This window comes from Rana temporaria, chromosome 5, assembly GCF_905171775.1.
Source record: "Rana temporaria chromosome 5, aRanTem1.1, whole genome shotgun sequence".
Classification (NCBI taxonomy): domain Eukaryota; kingdom Metazoa; phylum Chordata; class Amphibia; order Anura; family Ranidae; genus Rana; species Rana temporaria.
This window is the reverse complement of record NC_053493.1, coordinates 313,362,936-313,380,571: the sequence shown is the minus strand read 5'-3', so window position 1 is coordinate 313,380,571 and position 17,636 is coordinate 313,362,936. Positions and strand designations below refer to the sequence as shown.

General features: G+C 42.6%; 1 protein-coding gene across 3 annotated transcripts in view; it reads right to left on the bottom strand.

The window, feature by feature from the left end:
* MAPRE2 (microtubule associated protein RP/EB family member 2) overlaps positions 1-17,636 on the bottom strand; it is a 246,302-nt gene that overhangs the window by 174,650 nt on the left and 54,016 nt on the right. The window contains exon 1 of one of the 3 annotated variants that reach the window (XM_040354163.1): positions 11,947-12,747. The exons of the other annotated variants lie outside the window; for them this stretch is intronic. Coding sequence (XP_040210097.1) covers positions 11,947-11,969 — 23 coding nt within the window. The 5' untranslated portion in view covers positions 11,970-12,747. Of the gene's footprint in view, positions 1-11,946; positions 12,748-17,636 lie in introns of those variants that run through there. 3 annotated transcript variants of the gene reach the window in all.

The window sequence follows — 17,636 nt, the reverse complement described above, 5'->3', positions numbered from 1 at the left end:
ACCACAAACCAAAAACGCTATTTAGTTCATTTTTAATATTCAAAGCAAATGCCCACATCCATCCATGACCCCATGCTTTGAAAAACACCCCCTAGCATTTCTGGCCGTGGCCATCTTGAGTAATAGCAGATGATTCATGTAACATTTACCTCCTGGAAACCATCTGCCTTTAGCTCAAGCATGCAGGCAGGAGAGTGTGCTTAGCTTAGAAACCCCTCCTCCCTTCCTGAAGACTTCTGGGATGTATGACATAATTTGCCTAGGCAACAAATCAGGAAGTAACTGAAGAAATGTAAAAAAAAAAAAGGGGGGGGTTTAAAACAAGTAAATATGATATACTTTCCTATCTATTTACTAATGCTAGTAGCTTGGGGATTAGAAACGATCATTGTTGATTGGGAAAGTGAAGTAACACTTTAAATAACATCCTTCAGAATGCTTTACCTCTTTAATGTCACTAATACCATTACTGACCTCCCTGGTTTTCTTTGCTATATCATTGGGAAACACAGGGCCAATCCTAGGGTCACAGGCGCCTGGGTACAGAAATATTTCTGGCGCCCCCACATGGGCGTGTTCATTTTACTAACTCCTCCCCTTTACAAATGTTTCTATGGCAATGACTCAACCACAGAGATGCTCCCCCACAAAGTCTTCATTACCCTGGGATCCTTACATGATCTCTTAACAATAAACAAAATACAGGAAGAAAAGCAGAGTACTTTATTGGGACCTGGAGGGGGGCCTCTCTGATGGACACAGAGAGGGCTTCTGTTAGAAAGACCCCCTGACATACTATAGACATTATACAGGAGATGGTCAGAGACTGCAGACATAGAACAGGAGATGGTCAGAGACTGCAGACATAGAACATGAGGTGGTCAGAGACTGCAGACATTGTACAGAAGATGGTAAGAGACTGCATACACAGTACAGGAGATGATCAGAGACTGCAGACACAGTACAGGAGATGATCAGAGACTGCAGACACAGTACAGGAGATGATCAGAGACTAAAGACATAGTACAGGAGTTGGTCAGAGACTGCAGACATAGTAAAGGAGATGGTCAGAGACTACAGACATAGTACAGGAGATGGTCAGAGACACATCAGTTCTGGACGGACACACACCTATGCTCGAAATACTAGTTCTGGACGGACACAAACAAGGAGAGAAGGAGGGAGGGGAGAACTCTGCCACTTCGGCGCCCCCTCCTCTGCAGGCGCCTGGGTGCAAAGCACCCTGTGCACCCTGCCTAGGATCGGCCCTGGGGAAACATTTGGTACCAGGTAAAAATATATTGAAACAGGAAAAGGTCAGCAATAGAAGTCATCACATTTCTGTATGACAAATTAGCTCTTAGGTCTCATAAGCAATGCCTTAGCTAAAAGTGATGATGTACCCTGTGTAAGCTGCTGTGTCAGTTATGGCCACGGAAGTCTACACTGACCAGAGTCACTGTAGAGCTAACAGTACATAATATTAGCATACATTGTATCACTAATGTTCATCAAACAGAACAGTGTCAGACCAATATAACTATGGGCACTGTAAATATCAGTTATTAGTAAACACTAGCGATGAACTTCCCTTATATTCTCCCATTTGGAGTGTTAAATATATCACTGAAAGTGTTTTATTATACATATGTTTAATCATTACAAAAAAATACCTACTGGTCCTGCCAGAATTCCAATGCGATTGTAATTTCCTGTGCTCTCTGTCTCTGCTGCAAGCAGTGCCATCAGTCCTACCCTGCAATGTGAATTACAGAACACCTCCCCCCCATGTTACGGTGCTAAAGAGAGGGAAGGCTATTCTGCTCTGTAGTCCTGCCCTAGGGCGACAACCCTGCATCTAGATCCTATAGGTATAATAGGACTTCACGGATATTACCTTGCATGTTTTTCATGCACATACTTTATACTTTACTTAATTATACCGCATCCACTATATTATATCTTCTCTTATCACTGCACAATCTAGATTTCCTTGTACCCCTATTGGATATTGGTTTCCTTATACCTTTCTCAGCAGTGCCACCTGATTTACTAGGGTTTTTATTTTTTGCAAAAAAATAAATTCTGTTATAAAATGTTGCTTTCTCCTTCCCTGAAAGGGCACTGATGAGGCTGCACTGATTTGTGGCACTGTTGAGGAGGCACTAATATGTAGAATTGATGAGCACTGATAGTTGGCACTGATATGTAGCACTAACGGGCACTGACAGGCAGCACTGATGAGCACTAATAGATGGAACTGATGGGCAGCACTGATGATGAGGTACTGACAGTCATTACTGATGAGCACCGATTGGCACCTGTGAAGGGCACTGACTGGTAGCTGATGGGCAGTGATTGGCAGATATGGTGGGCACCTCTGATGAGGGCTGAGCTGATAATCAATGCGCTGATTATCAACGCAGACCCCCCCTCTGACAGGAGAGCCGCCTATCGGCTCTCTTGTCAGCGCAAACCGAGGAAAGCCATTTACCGGCACTTCCTGGTTACACTCTGTGATCAGCTGAACAGCTCTTTACCACAATCGGAATTGCGGTGTGTCAGAGTGACACACCACACCACCAATCACCGCGCTGCGCACCCCACGGGCATGGCTTATTCTGTTGGATGTGCAGTCAGGATAACAACCACTTTGCGCACGTCATTCTCTTATATAGCGGGCGTGAATGGGCTAAGTATACCTACTTTTTTGTTCAGAGTTTAGCGTCACTTTAAGGCTAGTTCAGTTTGGCATGGAGTTTTGATACTGTAGTACCGGTTTCCATGTAATAATAAGACTCATCTTTCTATTTTTATCGGAAGAACAATATGTTCTTGCAGCTAAAATAGTCACGCAAGTAAAAGTAAACATACAAAAAACGGGAGCATCTCCCAAATTTTGTGCTGGACAAAGACGGATTTTTTCCACAGAATTTTGATTTATCTTTCTTTGCAGCGCATGAGGTCTGGCTTAGCGTACAGTCCTGCGCTCCTTCTATCTCGCAGAGACATTCCAGATGTTTCATGTTCACTGGATTTTTCTGTTTCCTCCAAAAGTGAAGTAAACCACCCACTGAAAGAATGTGAGAGAAAATGGCTTACAGGAAGGTGAGTGGAGCGAGACATCTCAAGGCACAGCGGGACTAAAACTTTGCTCACAGGGCCCGATCGCATTTAGATTTATGATAACAGTACAGATTTTTAATAGTTATTCCATCAATCACTGTAAGGGCTGTTTATAAGCTGCAGATAAGCAGCAATAGATGTACAGGGATCACTGTAAAGTCATGGAACTGTATGCGAGAATAATGCAATTACTGCAAAAAGTTTTCATGGACGTGTGAGGAATCCAAATGACCGTTTTTCCACAGTGTGAGGTAAAAGCCCTGGTAAAGGCAGAGTATCATCGTCTGTCAGAGACGTGCCTTGATAAATGTGATCAGCAAAACACATTGGCCCAGATTCAGGTACATTTGCGCGATATTTGCGGGGGAGCAGGGCAACGATTTTGCCCTTTTTCCCCCACCCGCAAATATTTTGCGCTGCCCTCGATTCACGGAGCAGTAGCTCCGTAAATTGCGAGGGCGCTCCGGCAAAATTGCCCGGCGTAAGCGCGCACAATGTAAATGATCCCGCCGGGGGCGGGAATCATTTAAATTAGGAAACTTTCCCGAAACGTTCCCGGCGTGCATTGCGGCAAATGACGTCGCAAGGACGTCATTTGCTTCAAAGTGAACGTGAATGGCGTCCAGCGCCATTCACGAATCACTTACGCCAACGACGTGAAATTCAAATTTCACGTCGCGGGAGCGGTGGCTATACTTTAGCATTGGCTGCCCCTACTATTAGAAGGGGCAGCCTTGCGCTAAAGTTGCCGTACGGAAACTCCGTACCTGGCTTGCGCAGGGCCCGCGCAAGTTTGTGAATCAGTGGTAGTATGCAATTTGCATACTACACGCTGATCACAATGGGAGCGCCCCCTAGCGGCCCACGCAAGAATGCAGCCTAAAATCTGCGTGGCATAAGAGCCTTATGCCGCACAGATTTTAGCCTACAGTAGGTGTAACGAGGTTCCTGAATCAGGAGCACTCGTTACACCGGAGCAAGTAAGCAATTGCGCCGTGTAACTTATGGTTACACAGGAGCAATTGCTTCTTGAATCTGGGCCATTTTTTCTACATTTAACAATAAGCATAGATTATTAGCCAGATTCAGAGAGAGTTACGCCGGCGTATCAGTAGATACACTGTCGTAACTCTGAATCTGCGCCATCGTAAATTTAAGTGTATTCTCAAATTGAGATACACTTAAATCTAGCCAAGATACGACGGCCGCGTGCGCCGTCGTATCTTAGCTGTCTATTTAGGCCGGCCGCTAGGGGCGTGTACGCCGATTTACGCCTAGAATGCGTAAATCAGCGAGATACCCCTATTCACGAACGTATGCCCGGCCGTCGCAGTAAAGGTACGCCATTTACGTAAGGCGTTTTCAGGCCTAAAGATATTCCACCAAAAAGATGGCGCAGCCAATGTTAAGTATGGACGTCGGACCCGCGTCGAATTTTAAAATGTTTACGTCGTTTGCGTAAGTCGTCCGTGAATGGGGCTGGGTGTAATTTACATTCACGTCAAAACCAATAAGTCTTTGCGGCGTAATTTGGAGCATGCGCACTGAGATATATCCACGGACGGCGCATGCGCTGTTCGTTAAAAACGTCAATCACGTCGGGTCACGATTCATTAGCATAAAACACGCCCACCTCTTCACAATTTGAATTAGGCGTGCTTAGGCTGGCACATTTACGCTACGCCGCCGTAACTTAGGACGCAAGTGCTTTGTGAATCAGCACTTGCCTCTCTAACTTACGGTGGCGTAGCGTATATGAGATACGCTACGCCTGCCTAACGTTAAACCCATCTACGTGAATCCAGCTATGAATATTTTATTTTAGGTACTAAAAGGTCTGTCTGTTTACCCTGTGATCAGCTGTGATTGGACACTGCTGATCACATGATAAAGAGCCTACGTCAGAGGCTCTTTACCGAGATCTGTGATGCGGTGTGTCAGACTGATTCGGGTACACAATCGTGGCTTATGCTGCTGGAGGTCATATGACGTCCAGTCAGGATAACTTAACCACTTTGCGCACATCATTCTGCTATATGACGGGCAGGAAGTAGATAAAGTCTTGTTTTTCCTTGTTTAAAAATAACAAACATGTTATACTTACCTGCTCTGTGCAGTGCTGCGCACCATAAGAATGATCATAGCGGCAGTTCAACCGCTTGATCGTTCTTATAGGCGGCCGCCTTCCGGTGCTTCTCCGGGTTCTCCCGTGCCATCGGGGGCCCGGAGAACGAATCGGCCAGCGCCAGCTCACGATGATAGAGATTTCCGCTGACCAGATGGTCATCTCAATGACCGTCGGGAGCCCCGGGCGCGATGTTATGACGTCACGCCCGGGTACGGGAAGTAAACAAAGCCGCAATCGCGGCTGTCAGCATGAGATCAGTGAATTTTTTTCCCGATCTTATGCTTTCCAGACTGGAGGAGAGATGTGGGGTCTTATTGACTCCGCATCTCTCCATAAAGAGGACCTGTCACAATGATTCCTATTACATGGGATGTTTTCATTCCTTGTAATAGGAATAAAAGTGATAAAAAAAAACTGTAAAAAAAAAAAGGTGTAAAAATAAAAAAAATAAGTAAAATACATATATATTTTTTTTTTATAAACGCCCCTGTCCCCAGTAGCTTGCGCGCAGAAACGAACACACGTAAGTCCCGCTCACACATGTGAGGTATCGCTGCATGCGTTAGAGCGTGTGCAACAATTCTAGCACTAGACCTCTGTAACTCTAAACTGGTAACCTGTAAACAAAAATTAAAGCGTCGCCTATGAAGATTTTTAAGTACCGAAGTTTGGCACGATTCCACGAGTGTGCGCAATTTTAAAGCGTGACAAGTTAGGTATCTATTTACTCGACGTAACATAATCTTTCCCATTATACCAAAAAATTGTGCTAACTTTACTGTTTTGTTATTTTTTAATTCATAAAACGAAAAAAAGGCATTTGAAAAATTATTGCGCATATACCGTGCGAGATAAAAAGTTGCAATGACCGCCACTTTATTCCGTAGGGTTTCTGCTAAAATATATATATATATATATATATATAAAATGTTTGGGGGTTCTGAGTAATTTTCTAGCAAAAAAAATATGATTTTTACATGAAGGAGAGAAGTGCCAGAATAGGCGCGGTATTGAGGTGGTTAAATACAAACTGTGAATATAAAGAAAAGGGTAGTGCTGCGCTGTAAATAGGGAATGGGGTACAAGTGTAGAGGAAGTGTAGCAAATCCTTATATGTAAAAAGATACAGTCTGACTAATGATCAAAATGACAATGTGAAAAAATATTGACATCAAAATTAACGTGCTACAGTGCAGCTAATCCAGCTGGCAAAAGTAGTTAACATCCTATGCGGATACGACCAGAAAGTGTATTTGGGCTGATATGCCGTTACCTTACAGCAGTAAGGTAAGGGGACATCCTCACTTATTTTGAAGAGAACACCGGAAACCTACCTTTTCTTCACGTTATTTTGGCATCTACACCTGCACTTTTATTTTTGGATTTTTCCTTCGTTATGCTTATAGGCTTTTTGTTGCATGGACATTTAACTTATTCCAACAAGAACTGATGTTTGAATACATTTTCCAGCAAATACTGAAGTTTTTTCTAAAAGGGTATGTAAATACATCAGAGTGACCTCTGTTCGTAATTATTACAGATTTTTTTTTTTTTTTTTTTTTTTTTTTTTTTTTAGCAATAGTAAGTAGAGCTTTGCTGAATGTGCAAAATCTCATAAGTACAATGTATGCATTATGATACAATACAATGTAAGATGTTGCACAAAAGGTTATGAAGCCCATTGAGTACAGGCTCATGGCAAAGTATCCCTCTGCAAGAGCATGAACCAGATGTGTTTTATCATCTCCTGAAATCATATCACTTCATTGTACCACATGGAATTGCAGAAGCATACATTGTTATAGTAAGCAATGAATACCACCCATGTATTATGTAGTGGTGTCCTGATCTAAGAAATAAGCCTCCTCTCGTGGCCTCTAACCAAACTGCCGGGAGTTTAAATCCTGCTGAATTCCTCATTTTCTGGTCCTGCACTTTGTCAGAATTTATTTAAAGAGCAATAAAATAAAAAGGAGCAGTTTTAAAAAGGTCTTTACCGGCAACTAGCACTCCTTCAAAATGAGGACGGACTTGTAATTATACATATTTATAAAGTTTTGTAAAATATTTTACAGACCTGGGCACGTGCTCATATGTGTAAAGTGCTACTAAAAAGTTCATGTCTTGATAACAATCGTGAAAATTTTAAACGCTTGTAAATTCTATTTCTCTGCTGTTAATAATCCCATGCCTTGGAATGCAGAATGATTATTTCCGATGCATATAATATGATGTGCAAAGAAATGGGTTTGCATTTTAATTGCTCCCCACATTGTTTTTAACATTGTGATCACATTTTTGTACACATCCGTAACTTGATGTATGTACTTTTTTACACTAAATCCCCCTTTTTTGACCTGCACCATATGGAGCTTTTCTTGTTTTCCATCACCCTTATGCCTCGTACACACGATCAGATTTTCCGACAGGAAAAGTGTGATAACAGGCTGTTGTATGCTCTATCGAACAATTGTTGCTGGATTTTCCGCCGATAAATGGTGGATAGCATGCTTTAAAATTTTCCGACAACAAATGTGTGTTTTCGGATTTTCCGATCATGTGTACACAGGTCCGTAGGAAAAAACTCCAAAGTACAAACAGTAATGCTCACCATAACACAACATTTAGCAGAAGTTGCCCAAAGGGTGGCGCTAAAAATCTGAAAAAACACATAGTTTTGTGTGTGTTGGCCGATAATTCTTTGCAGTTTGTATGCAATACAAGTTCACGGCCAACGGCCTTCGGACAAAAGTCCTACGCTTTGTCCACTGAAAATCTGATTGTGTGTATGATGCTTTATACTGGTTAAGATGAGAACACCTTTTACCCACCATCCATCTCTGGACTGATCCATAACCGGGTTCCAATTCAATCAAGTTTTCTGCAGCTTTGGAGTCCCAGGCTTTGGCTGATACAAGCTTGATTGACCCACTGCCGCTGGCATGTGTGTCCACCAGTGTTGCCAACTGTCCATATTTTTACGGACAGTTCGTAAAAATGGGCACTTTTTTCCCCCATTCGTAAATGTTCGTGGTTGCAGGAATGTGCCAGTAAAAATAGCCAAAATCGGTTTGGCTTGGAACTGCACACAGAGATTGGAGGCAGGGGGTGATGGTGGCTGCGGTGGCATCTCAGAGGGGGATGGAGGCAGGGGGATATTGGCGGCAGGGGGTGTTAGTGGCACCACAGAGGGGGATGGTGGCACTGCAGAGGGTGGGGGATGGAGACAGGGGTTGTTGGTGGCACCGCAGAGGGGGATAGAGGCAGGGGAGATTGGAGGCAGAGGGAGATTGGAGGCAGAGGGAGATTGTGGCACCATAGAGGGGGGTGAAGGCAGGTGGTGTTGTTGGCAGAGGGGGATGGAGGCAGGGGGTGATGTGACTAAATAATTTGCCCTTTTTATATCGAAAATAACAAAAATATGTTTTGTTTTTTTTTACCTTAAATCACATTGCTATTTGCCTAGCGTACTTGTTTATAGCCTAAATACTGAAATTTGCACCTAAAAATTAAATTTAGTAGCTTTTGTGAAATGCCAGTAAAAATATGGCTGCGCCAGTAAATTTCGGGTGTCGTGCCAGTAAATTTCAATCTGAAGGTTGGCAACACTGGTGTCCACTCTGTTCGGTAAGAGTATACATCTATATTATTTTGGTGGAAGATACATTATTTCTCGCGTCTCAACGGCCGGCCACACTTCCACTACTCAAAGTGATCCTACATTTTTCACATTTGTGGACATTTGCTTTGATGAATTCACTTAGTGGTGATTTTACGTTTTCATTGGACTTTATTACTACTAATTCACTGTATACATTACTATTCTTTCTTATTATTTATCTTTATTCTTTATTCATTATTTTTATTTATTTTTGCTTTAGCCCTGGTTCACACTGGGTACGATTTGAGATGCGATTTGACATGTCAAATTGCATCTCAAATCGGCGGCAATGGCACTGTCCTAATCGGTGCGGCGCTGCACCGATTTCAAAAAGTAGTTCCTCTACTACTTTTTGCGATTTTGGGCCGCGATTTACATTGAAACCTGCACAGATGTCTCTTAAATCGCGGCAAAATCGCAGCCGCGAAATCGCGGTAAAATCGCGATTTTACAGTGATTTTGAATTCGCAGCAGTGTGAACCTAGCCTTAATGCACTGTATATTATGTTGTTTTTTTGAAGGTTTTTAGCGCTACACTCTGTTTTCACATATTTCTTTGACTTTATTTGTTTGAGTGTTGAGCAGCTTTACATATGATTGGTTAAGCGCAGTAATTTCCCAAATCTTTCCACATTTCTTTTAAAATGTATCTATGGTCAAAAGTTAAAATGTCCACATTAAATTACAAGTATTTTTAGCTTAGTCCTATTAGGGCCCCTTTACATGGATCAGTTTTTCTTTACATTTTTGCTTTACCAAAATGACCATTAAACAATTTGGGACTCTTCACACCAGTCAGTTGTATTTTTAAAAGTCCTGCATGTTGCATTTTTGGTGCAGTAAAAAAATAACAAAAACTACACCATTTCCCATTGAAATGAGTGGAAAACACATAAAAAAAGTCGCAAAAATGATCACTGAATTAAAAGCTAGGTTGCGTTTTTGGTGCGTTCTGAGTAACATGCAACAGAGTAGTGTGAAAGCAGCCTTAATCCAAACAATCTGAAAACATACATTATGAAGAATCCCACATATTTACTTGAACTGCGGTGTCACAGATTTCACAGAGCTTGCCTTCTGAACTACAGACGTGCTGGGAGGAGGTTTTGCAGGAAGCAGAGTCAGTAGAGGAATCACTTCTTGCAGCCAGCAATGTACCATGGGATATGTAGGCAGTGCCGATCCTGACCTCCCTGGGGCCCTAAGCAAAATTCTGCTAAGGGGCCCTCTACCTGACCCGTGATGCCATGAGCTATGTAAACCATTTGCCATTGCCACACAGTCACACCTGACACTTCAGTGCTCCCAAGGACTGGAGCAGCTGTGCATGGCAACCAATGAGCTTCTAGCTTTTATTTTCAAAGCTTAACTACACAGGCAGAAGCTAGAAGTGAATTGGTTGCTCCTGGCTTGATAGAATCCTATGATGTGACAGTTCGTATAGTGTGTAGATGTGGCATTCTCCTCAGGACTTTACCGATTGTTTCCATGTCATGGGATACATTACAGATGAACACTCACATCCTCACCCATTCCGTATCACCTACTTGTGTGACGGGTCACCCTCTCGGTCTGTACCGGGCAAGCCATGAACAGGAAGGAATGTCTGGTCAGTGTACTCTGGGTCACCACCACAGCCCTCTCATAGTCACTCCACGTCACTAACTCGCCATGTTCCTGGCACCTCAGCACAACTTATCACCCCTCCGGGCCCCCGAGCCCCTCCTCATCGCTCTCTTCTTCTGACCATTCCTTTCAATGTTCCATCTGGTTGCGAGCCCCCTTAACCTACGGCTACTTCCGAACTGACGTCGATCACCCCGAGGAGAGTTAGGACACGAGGGGGAGGCGGGGCCTCGAGTAATTTGCAGGGCCCTACGCAGCTTGCGTAGTGAGCGTATACGGCGGATCGGCTCTGTATGTAGCATTTAGAAATTAAAAGTAAACCAAAGGAATGAGCAGAAACAAAGCTGCAAAGCATGCAGGGAATCTAGGAAGTTGCGGAAAGGACAGTAATCACAACATGAAAGAAGATTTTTCAGTAAGCTTATGTTGGATTGTCAAAAATAACTATTGTTTGTATTGGTATTATAATGTTGATGTTATAAAATGAAAGTGTATGCTATGGCTATAGAGCTCCTTTAATTTGTAAATCAAAATGACTGGTTTGTCTATACTGCAAAACAACAGCTATTCTCTGGTATACTATAAACTATCCATTGTTCCAGAAAAGCAATATATAAATCTGTAGACAATAACTAACTAATACCTGTAAAAATAAGCAAAAATCTCTACAGAATATTTGCTAAAGTCATAAGGGATGCCTTAAAGGAATAGCATTGTAACTTATGACCACTGTATCACCTTTAGTGAACAGAAGGATGTTGTCCGATACAGATATATATATAATGTATTTTTTATTATTATTATTTATTGCTTGGGAAACCCACAACAATAAGTAAAAACCAGTAAAAAGCATTTCACATTATTTAAAAAGGCAATCATTTTGGTTCATAAATATCTATCTATTTCATGTATGTGGCCATCTGTGACAATAATTGTATATTTTCAGTGTGTGACTCTAAACTGAGAAAATTCATGATGACATTTAAAGCCTGTGAGATGCTTTATGGTTTCAATAAAACAAGCATGGGTATCTCAAATTCTATGAAAAATAAAAGAAACTGTATCAGTATTGTGTATAAATTAATAATACTCATATAAGGACTGCGCTGTTGAGCTAAATATATATAAATGTGCTTAAAATGCAAATAATAAAATAAAGGGTGAAAAACAATGTAGTGTCAATCTACACAATCACAGTAGCGCAAGAGAACAATAAAAATGATTATTCAAATGTGTACATATAATCAAAAATTATTGTCCATCATAAATATATTTAAATATCAAGAAAGAATCAATTGTGAAAAATAGTGCAACTCTTTATAAAGTGGAAATATTTTTTTAACACCGTAGATCCTTCACCAAAGTGCACAAGTGCCAATCCACACCCTTATAGAATGAGGCTCACCAGATTGTAGATTTCAATCGCATGTGTGATTAAATCACTTTACGCTTCATACAGATGATCAACCCAATCTCCACTCTGATCTCCTCGGATTCAAATGGATGGCAGCTCTTTCCACATGTAGAGATAAAATCAACACAAAGCCTCCAATAGTGTAAAAACCTCTTGGGTAACATTAAAAACAAATAAAAACAAATCGCCTTTGGTATATGTTAGTTACATGTTGGGTGCCTGCGTGCTGCGTCTCCAACCCCTCCTCGCTCGTACTCGCAGATAATACACTCAGCATCAAGATTGCACGAGCATTCTACTAGGTTAAACAGTTGAAATAACACATCAGGTGGCATACTGCATCACAGTAATTAAAACTTGTAATAAAACAAACAATACATTTTTTTTATGGGCGCTATGCAAGTATAAATGGACTACAACGCACAATTACATGTGCCCCTTATTTCTGAATGTGATCTCATTCATTCAAGCAATGCTGGTGAAGAAAGACTGCAGCAGATTGTGTCTGGCAGACAGATGTTTCTAATGTAAGCCGATGACCTGCCTCAAGGCAGCAGCTGCCCCTATTACCCCTTCCTTTATCTGAATTTGGTAAAACCTAATATCCAGGTGAGAGCATTGTTTCAGGATCAGACATGCCTGCTACATCTCAAGTGGTGCACATTCTCTGTGTCCAGTTAAATTAGGCAGTATTATATATTTGCTCTGTTAAAGGAAACATATATTATACTTTAGTGAGCACATATATTGAGCTATTATTGAAGTGTTTACTTTAAAAGTGGTAATTGATGTCAATTTATTAGCTTGTTCTTTCAAATTACTGGTATTATGTTAGAACATAAGAACAGAAATTGTGATACTCTGCTGATTTTTTTTAGGGTATGACTACACTCTAGAAAACAATGGCCCAGATTCAGTAAGCAATTGCGCCTGCGTAACCAGTAACGAGTTCTCCTGATTCAGAGAACTTGTTCCCTCGACTGCAGCCTAAAATCTGCGTGGCATAAGGCTCTTATGCCACGCAGATTTTAGGCTGCATTCTTGCGATGACCGCTAGGGGACGTTCCCATTGTGGTCAGCGTATAGTATGCAAATTGCATACTTACGCCGATTCACAATGTTGCGTGCCCCCTGCGTACGCAAGTTACGTCGTTTCCGTACGGCGTGTTTAGCGTAAGGCTGCCCCTTCTAATAGCAGGGGCAGCCAATGCTAAACTATACCCGGCGTTCCCGCATCGCGACGTTCGAATTTTACGTTGTTTGCGTAAGTGAATCGTGAATGGCGCTGGACGCCATTCACGTTCACTTTGAAGCAAATGACGTCCTTGCGACGTCATTTGCCGCAATGCACGTTGGGAAAGTTTCCCGACGGAGCATGCGCTCTACGCTCGGCACGGGAGCGCGCCTAATTTAAATGATTCCCGCCCCCGGCGGGATCATTTACATTGCACGCGCTTACACCAGGCAATTTTGCCGGCGCGCCCTCGCAATTTACGGAGCTACTGCTCTGTGAATCGAGGGCAGCGCAAAATATTTGCGGGGGCGCAGGGCAAAATCGTTGCCCTGCGCCTCCGCAAATAGAGCGCAATTCTTTCTGAATCCGGGCCAATGCACATAAATCACTTAACTACACTAAACTTTTTTTTAAACAAACTTTTTTGCCAAAGAATGCCAAGCATGCTTCTCAACCTCAGTGCTGCACCTTCAAGCATGATTATGCACATCATAATGATGGGAGTAGAGAAGATGGAGGCTTCCAGATAGATTAGAACCACGCATACCCCCAAAAACAGCCAACCAGCAGTCTGCATGTCCAGGGGAAGACATTGCTGTTCCTGCAGTGTTGTCACCCTAGGACATGAAGTCTCTTATTTGGAAGGGTCATCTGATCAAAATAGAAGAAATACAAACATATAGAGAGAGAGAAAGCAAATTTCTGAATGCTGCCAACAGAGGGTATGCTACCAGGATTTTCTGAGGGATGTTTCCATACATTTAAAGCGGAGTTCCACCCAAAAGTGAAACTTCCGCTTTAATCACTCCTTACCCCCTTACATGCCACATTTGGCATGTAATTTTTTTTTTGGGGGGGGGGGGGTGGGGGCTCCGGTAGGAGTGGGACTTCCTGTCCCACTTCCTACTTCCGCCCAGGGACAGCCTAAGTGACTTCTCTTCTCGCCTTAGGCGGCCCCTCCCTTTAGGCGATCTCCAGGGACACGTGACAGGTCCCAGGAGATCGCCTGTTCATTCACAGAGCGCAGCGCGACTTGAGCATGCGCAGTGAGTGCCCGGCCGTGAAGCCGAAAGCTGTCACGGCTGGGTGCCCACACTATGAATGGAGGCGCCGGCCGGAGGCGCCGGCCGGAGGCGGGGGAGAGGAGCGGAGCTCCGGGCGGCTGCGTCGCTGGACCGTGGAGCAGGCAAATGTCTGTTTATTAAAAGTCAGCAGCTACACTTTTTGTAGCTGCTGACTTTTAATAAACCTAATAAAAGGCTGGAACTCCCCTTTAAACAACTGTTGAGTCATTTGCCAGACAGGGAGTGCATTATTTCAGGTAGTCTGCCAGCTCATTGTAATTTGCATTCTGATGAGCATCAGTAAAGCTGAACTATTGTGTAAAATTTCATAACAGTCAGCAGTACTATATTTACAAGCCATAAATGAAAAAAAAAAAAATGAAAAAAAAATGTTGTTAATAAATATATATTTTTTTATCAAGCTGATCATCTTTAAAGCAGTATTTAACTAAAAACCAAAAATATTATATATTGCAGCTTACCAATAATTAGATGTGGTGGCTGCATTCGCCCCCCCCCCCCCCCTCCCTGTTTTCATCTGGTGATCTGGTCAGTAACACACCACTTGTATTAGAGTGCCCCCGCACTGGATGAAGGAGCACAGGGGCACCTATGGAAAGCAGCACGGGTAATCTGAGGGAAGGGGAGTGTTAGATGGACTAGCAGATTTAGAAAAACTAACAAAAAAATCTATAATATATTGCAGCTTACCAATCATTACTAGAAATTCAGCAGGATCAACAGGGACCGGATAAATTTCGAACCATGTTTGGGCACCCTGGTTGTACACATGTCAAACAATTTGTGCACAACCAACCTGTTGGGTGGCACTGGCGATAGCTGGCAACACTAATCATTACAAGTTGAATCAATAAAGTGAACAAAATCATTGACTGTAAAAAGAATATAAAAAAAATGTAATTCTCATTTTGTGCATAGATCCATAAATATTGTCTGTGAATAATCTTTTGAAGTGCTTAATGTGCTTCAGTTATAAGTGCTGTCAGATAAAGTGCCATTCCACGCTCCCCTCCAGATGTGCCCGCACTCAACAAATTGAAGAATATATTGCGACTGTATTGATATTTATCCTCCAGTCAATGGCTGTATCTTTTCCTCCTCTGGGATTCCAACAACCAGGGAAACAATATGGCCCGGATTCACAAAGCACTTACGCCGATGTATCTCGAGATACACCGCGTAAGTGTAACTATGCGCCGTCGTATCTGTGCGCCGTGCCCACAATCTGAGATACGGCTGAAAATAGGCTGCATACAACCAACGTAACTTTCCTACGCCGGCGTATCGTGGGCGCATATTTACGCTGGCCGCAAGGGGCGCTCCCATGGATTTTCTATGCACATATGCAAATGAGGGAGATACGCCGATTCACGAACGTAGTTGCGCCAGGCGCATAATATACAAGGTTTGCGTAAGGCCTACGTCCGGCGTAAAGTTATTCCCTATATAGGAGGTGCAACTCATGCAAAGGTATGGACCAGGGAATAGAGCCGTCGTATTTTACGTCGTTTACGTAGTACGTGAATAGGGCTGGGCGTAGGTTATGTTCACGTCGTAGGCAGTGATCCGTCGTATCTTAGAGAGTAGTTCCGATGTGATTCTGCGCATGCGCACTGGGATGCGTCCATGGGACGGTGCATGCGCCGCACGTTATTCGTATCTTTATGACGCTCAATCCATCATTTACATGGGGTCACGTCTCATTTGCATGGCTCACGCCCACTTCCACTTACGACGAGTTACGACTAAGAAACCCAGCGTAGATTTGGAGGCAAGTGCTTTGTGAATACTGTGCTTGCCTCTCTGCGCTGCGTCGGCGTAGCGTATATTAGATACGCTACGCCCGCATAAATATGCACCAATGTATGTGAATCTGGGCCTTGATGTGTAGGTTCTGCACATATGTATAGGGAAAGAGAACCAGGAGCGATCCATAGCGTTTTTATTGGTATAAAAAACATTTAAAAGCCGATTTTCCACTTACAACAATCTCCTCTTGTGTGTTAGCATGTAAAAACGCAGCTTTGCATTTCAAACTCACGATCTGCGCTCCAACAAGCGGACGTGATGTCACTGGACGTGGTCCTTGCTTAATGCATTTCACTCTACTGCGGAAGTGTCTTCAGAAGCTGTGGATCTCCGGTGAATAGTTCAGCGATTCTTGCTTAATACATTTCACTCCAACCCGGAAGCATCTACAGAAGCTGTGGATCTCCGATGGTTAGTTCAATAATATTGAATTAACCATCGGAGATCCACAGCTTCTGAAGACGCTTCCGCAGTGGAGTGAAATGTATTAAGGACCACTTCCGTGACATCACATCCACTCGTTGGAGCGCAGATCGTAAGTTTGAATAGCAAAGTTGCGTTTTTACAAGCTAACACACAAGAGGAGATTATTGTAACTAGAAAATCAGCTTTTAAAATGTTTGTTATACTAATAAAAACAATATCACGCTATGGAATTCTCCTGGTTCTCTTTCCCTGGATGTTGGAATCCCTGAGGAGGAAAAGATACAGCCATTAACTGGAGGATAAATATGAATACAGGCGCAATATACTCATCAATTTGGTGAGTGCGGGCACATCTGGAGGGGAGCGTGGAATGGCACTTTATCTGACAGCACTTGTCACTTAAGCATTTTAATGGATTATTCACAGACAATATTTATGGATTTATGCACAAAATGAGAATTACATTTTTTATATTCTTTATACAGATCGATGATTTTGTTCACTTTATTGATTCAACTTGCAATTATTTTATTTTGTTCAAACAATACACTTACCGGTATTCAAAAATATATGGGCAGCAGTGTTAATTTTAGTCAACCAACTTAATACCATTTCAGTCAACTAAAATATCACTAAAACTAAAACAATTGAGATGACAGAAATACGACTAAAACTAAAATGGCATTTTAGTCAAGACTAAGGCCGCGTACACACGATCGGTTAAACCGATGAGAACGCTTTGATGGAACGTTTTCATCAGTCCAAACCGATCGTGTGTGGGCGCCATTGGTTATTTATCCATCGGTTAAAAAAAAGCCAACTTGTTTTAAATTTAACCGATGGATTCCTAACCGATAGTTAAAAACCGATCGTTAGTAGGCACGACCATCGGTTAAAAATCCATGCATTCTCAGAATCAAGTCGACGCATGCTTGGAAGCATTGAACTTCGTTTTTTTCAGCACGTCGTTGTGTTTTACGTCACCGCGTTCTGACACAATCGGTTTTGTAGGCACGACTGACCATCAGTCAGCTTCATCGGTTAACCGATGAAAACGGTCCATCAGACCGTTCTCATCGGATGGACCGATCGTGTGTACAGGGCTTAAGACTAATGCCGCATACACA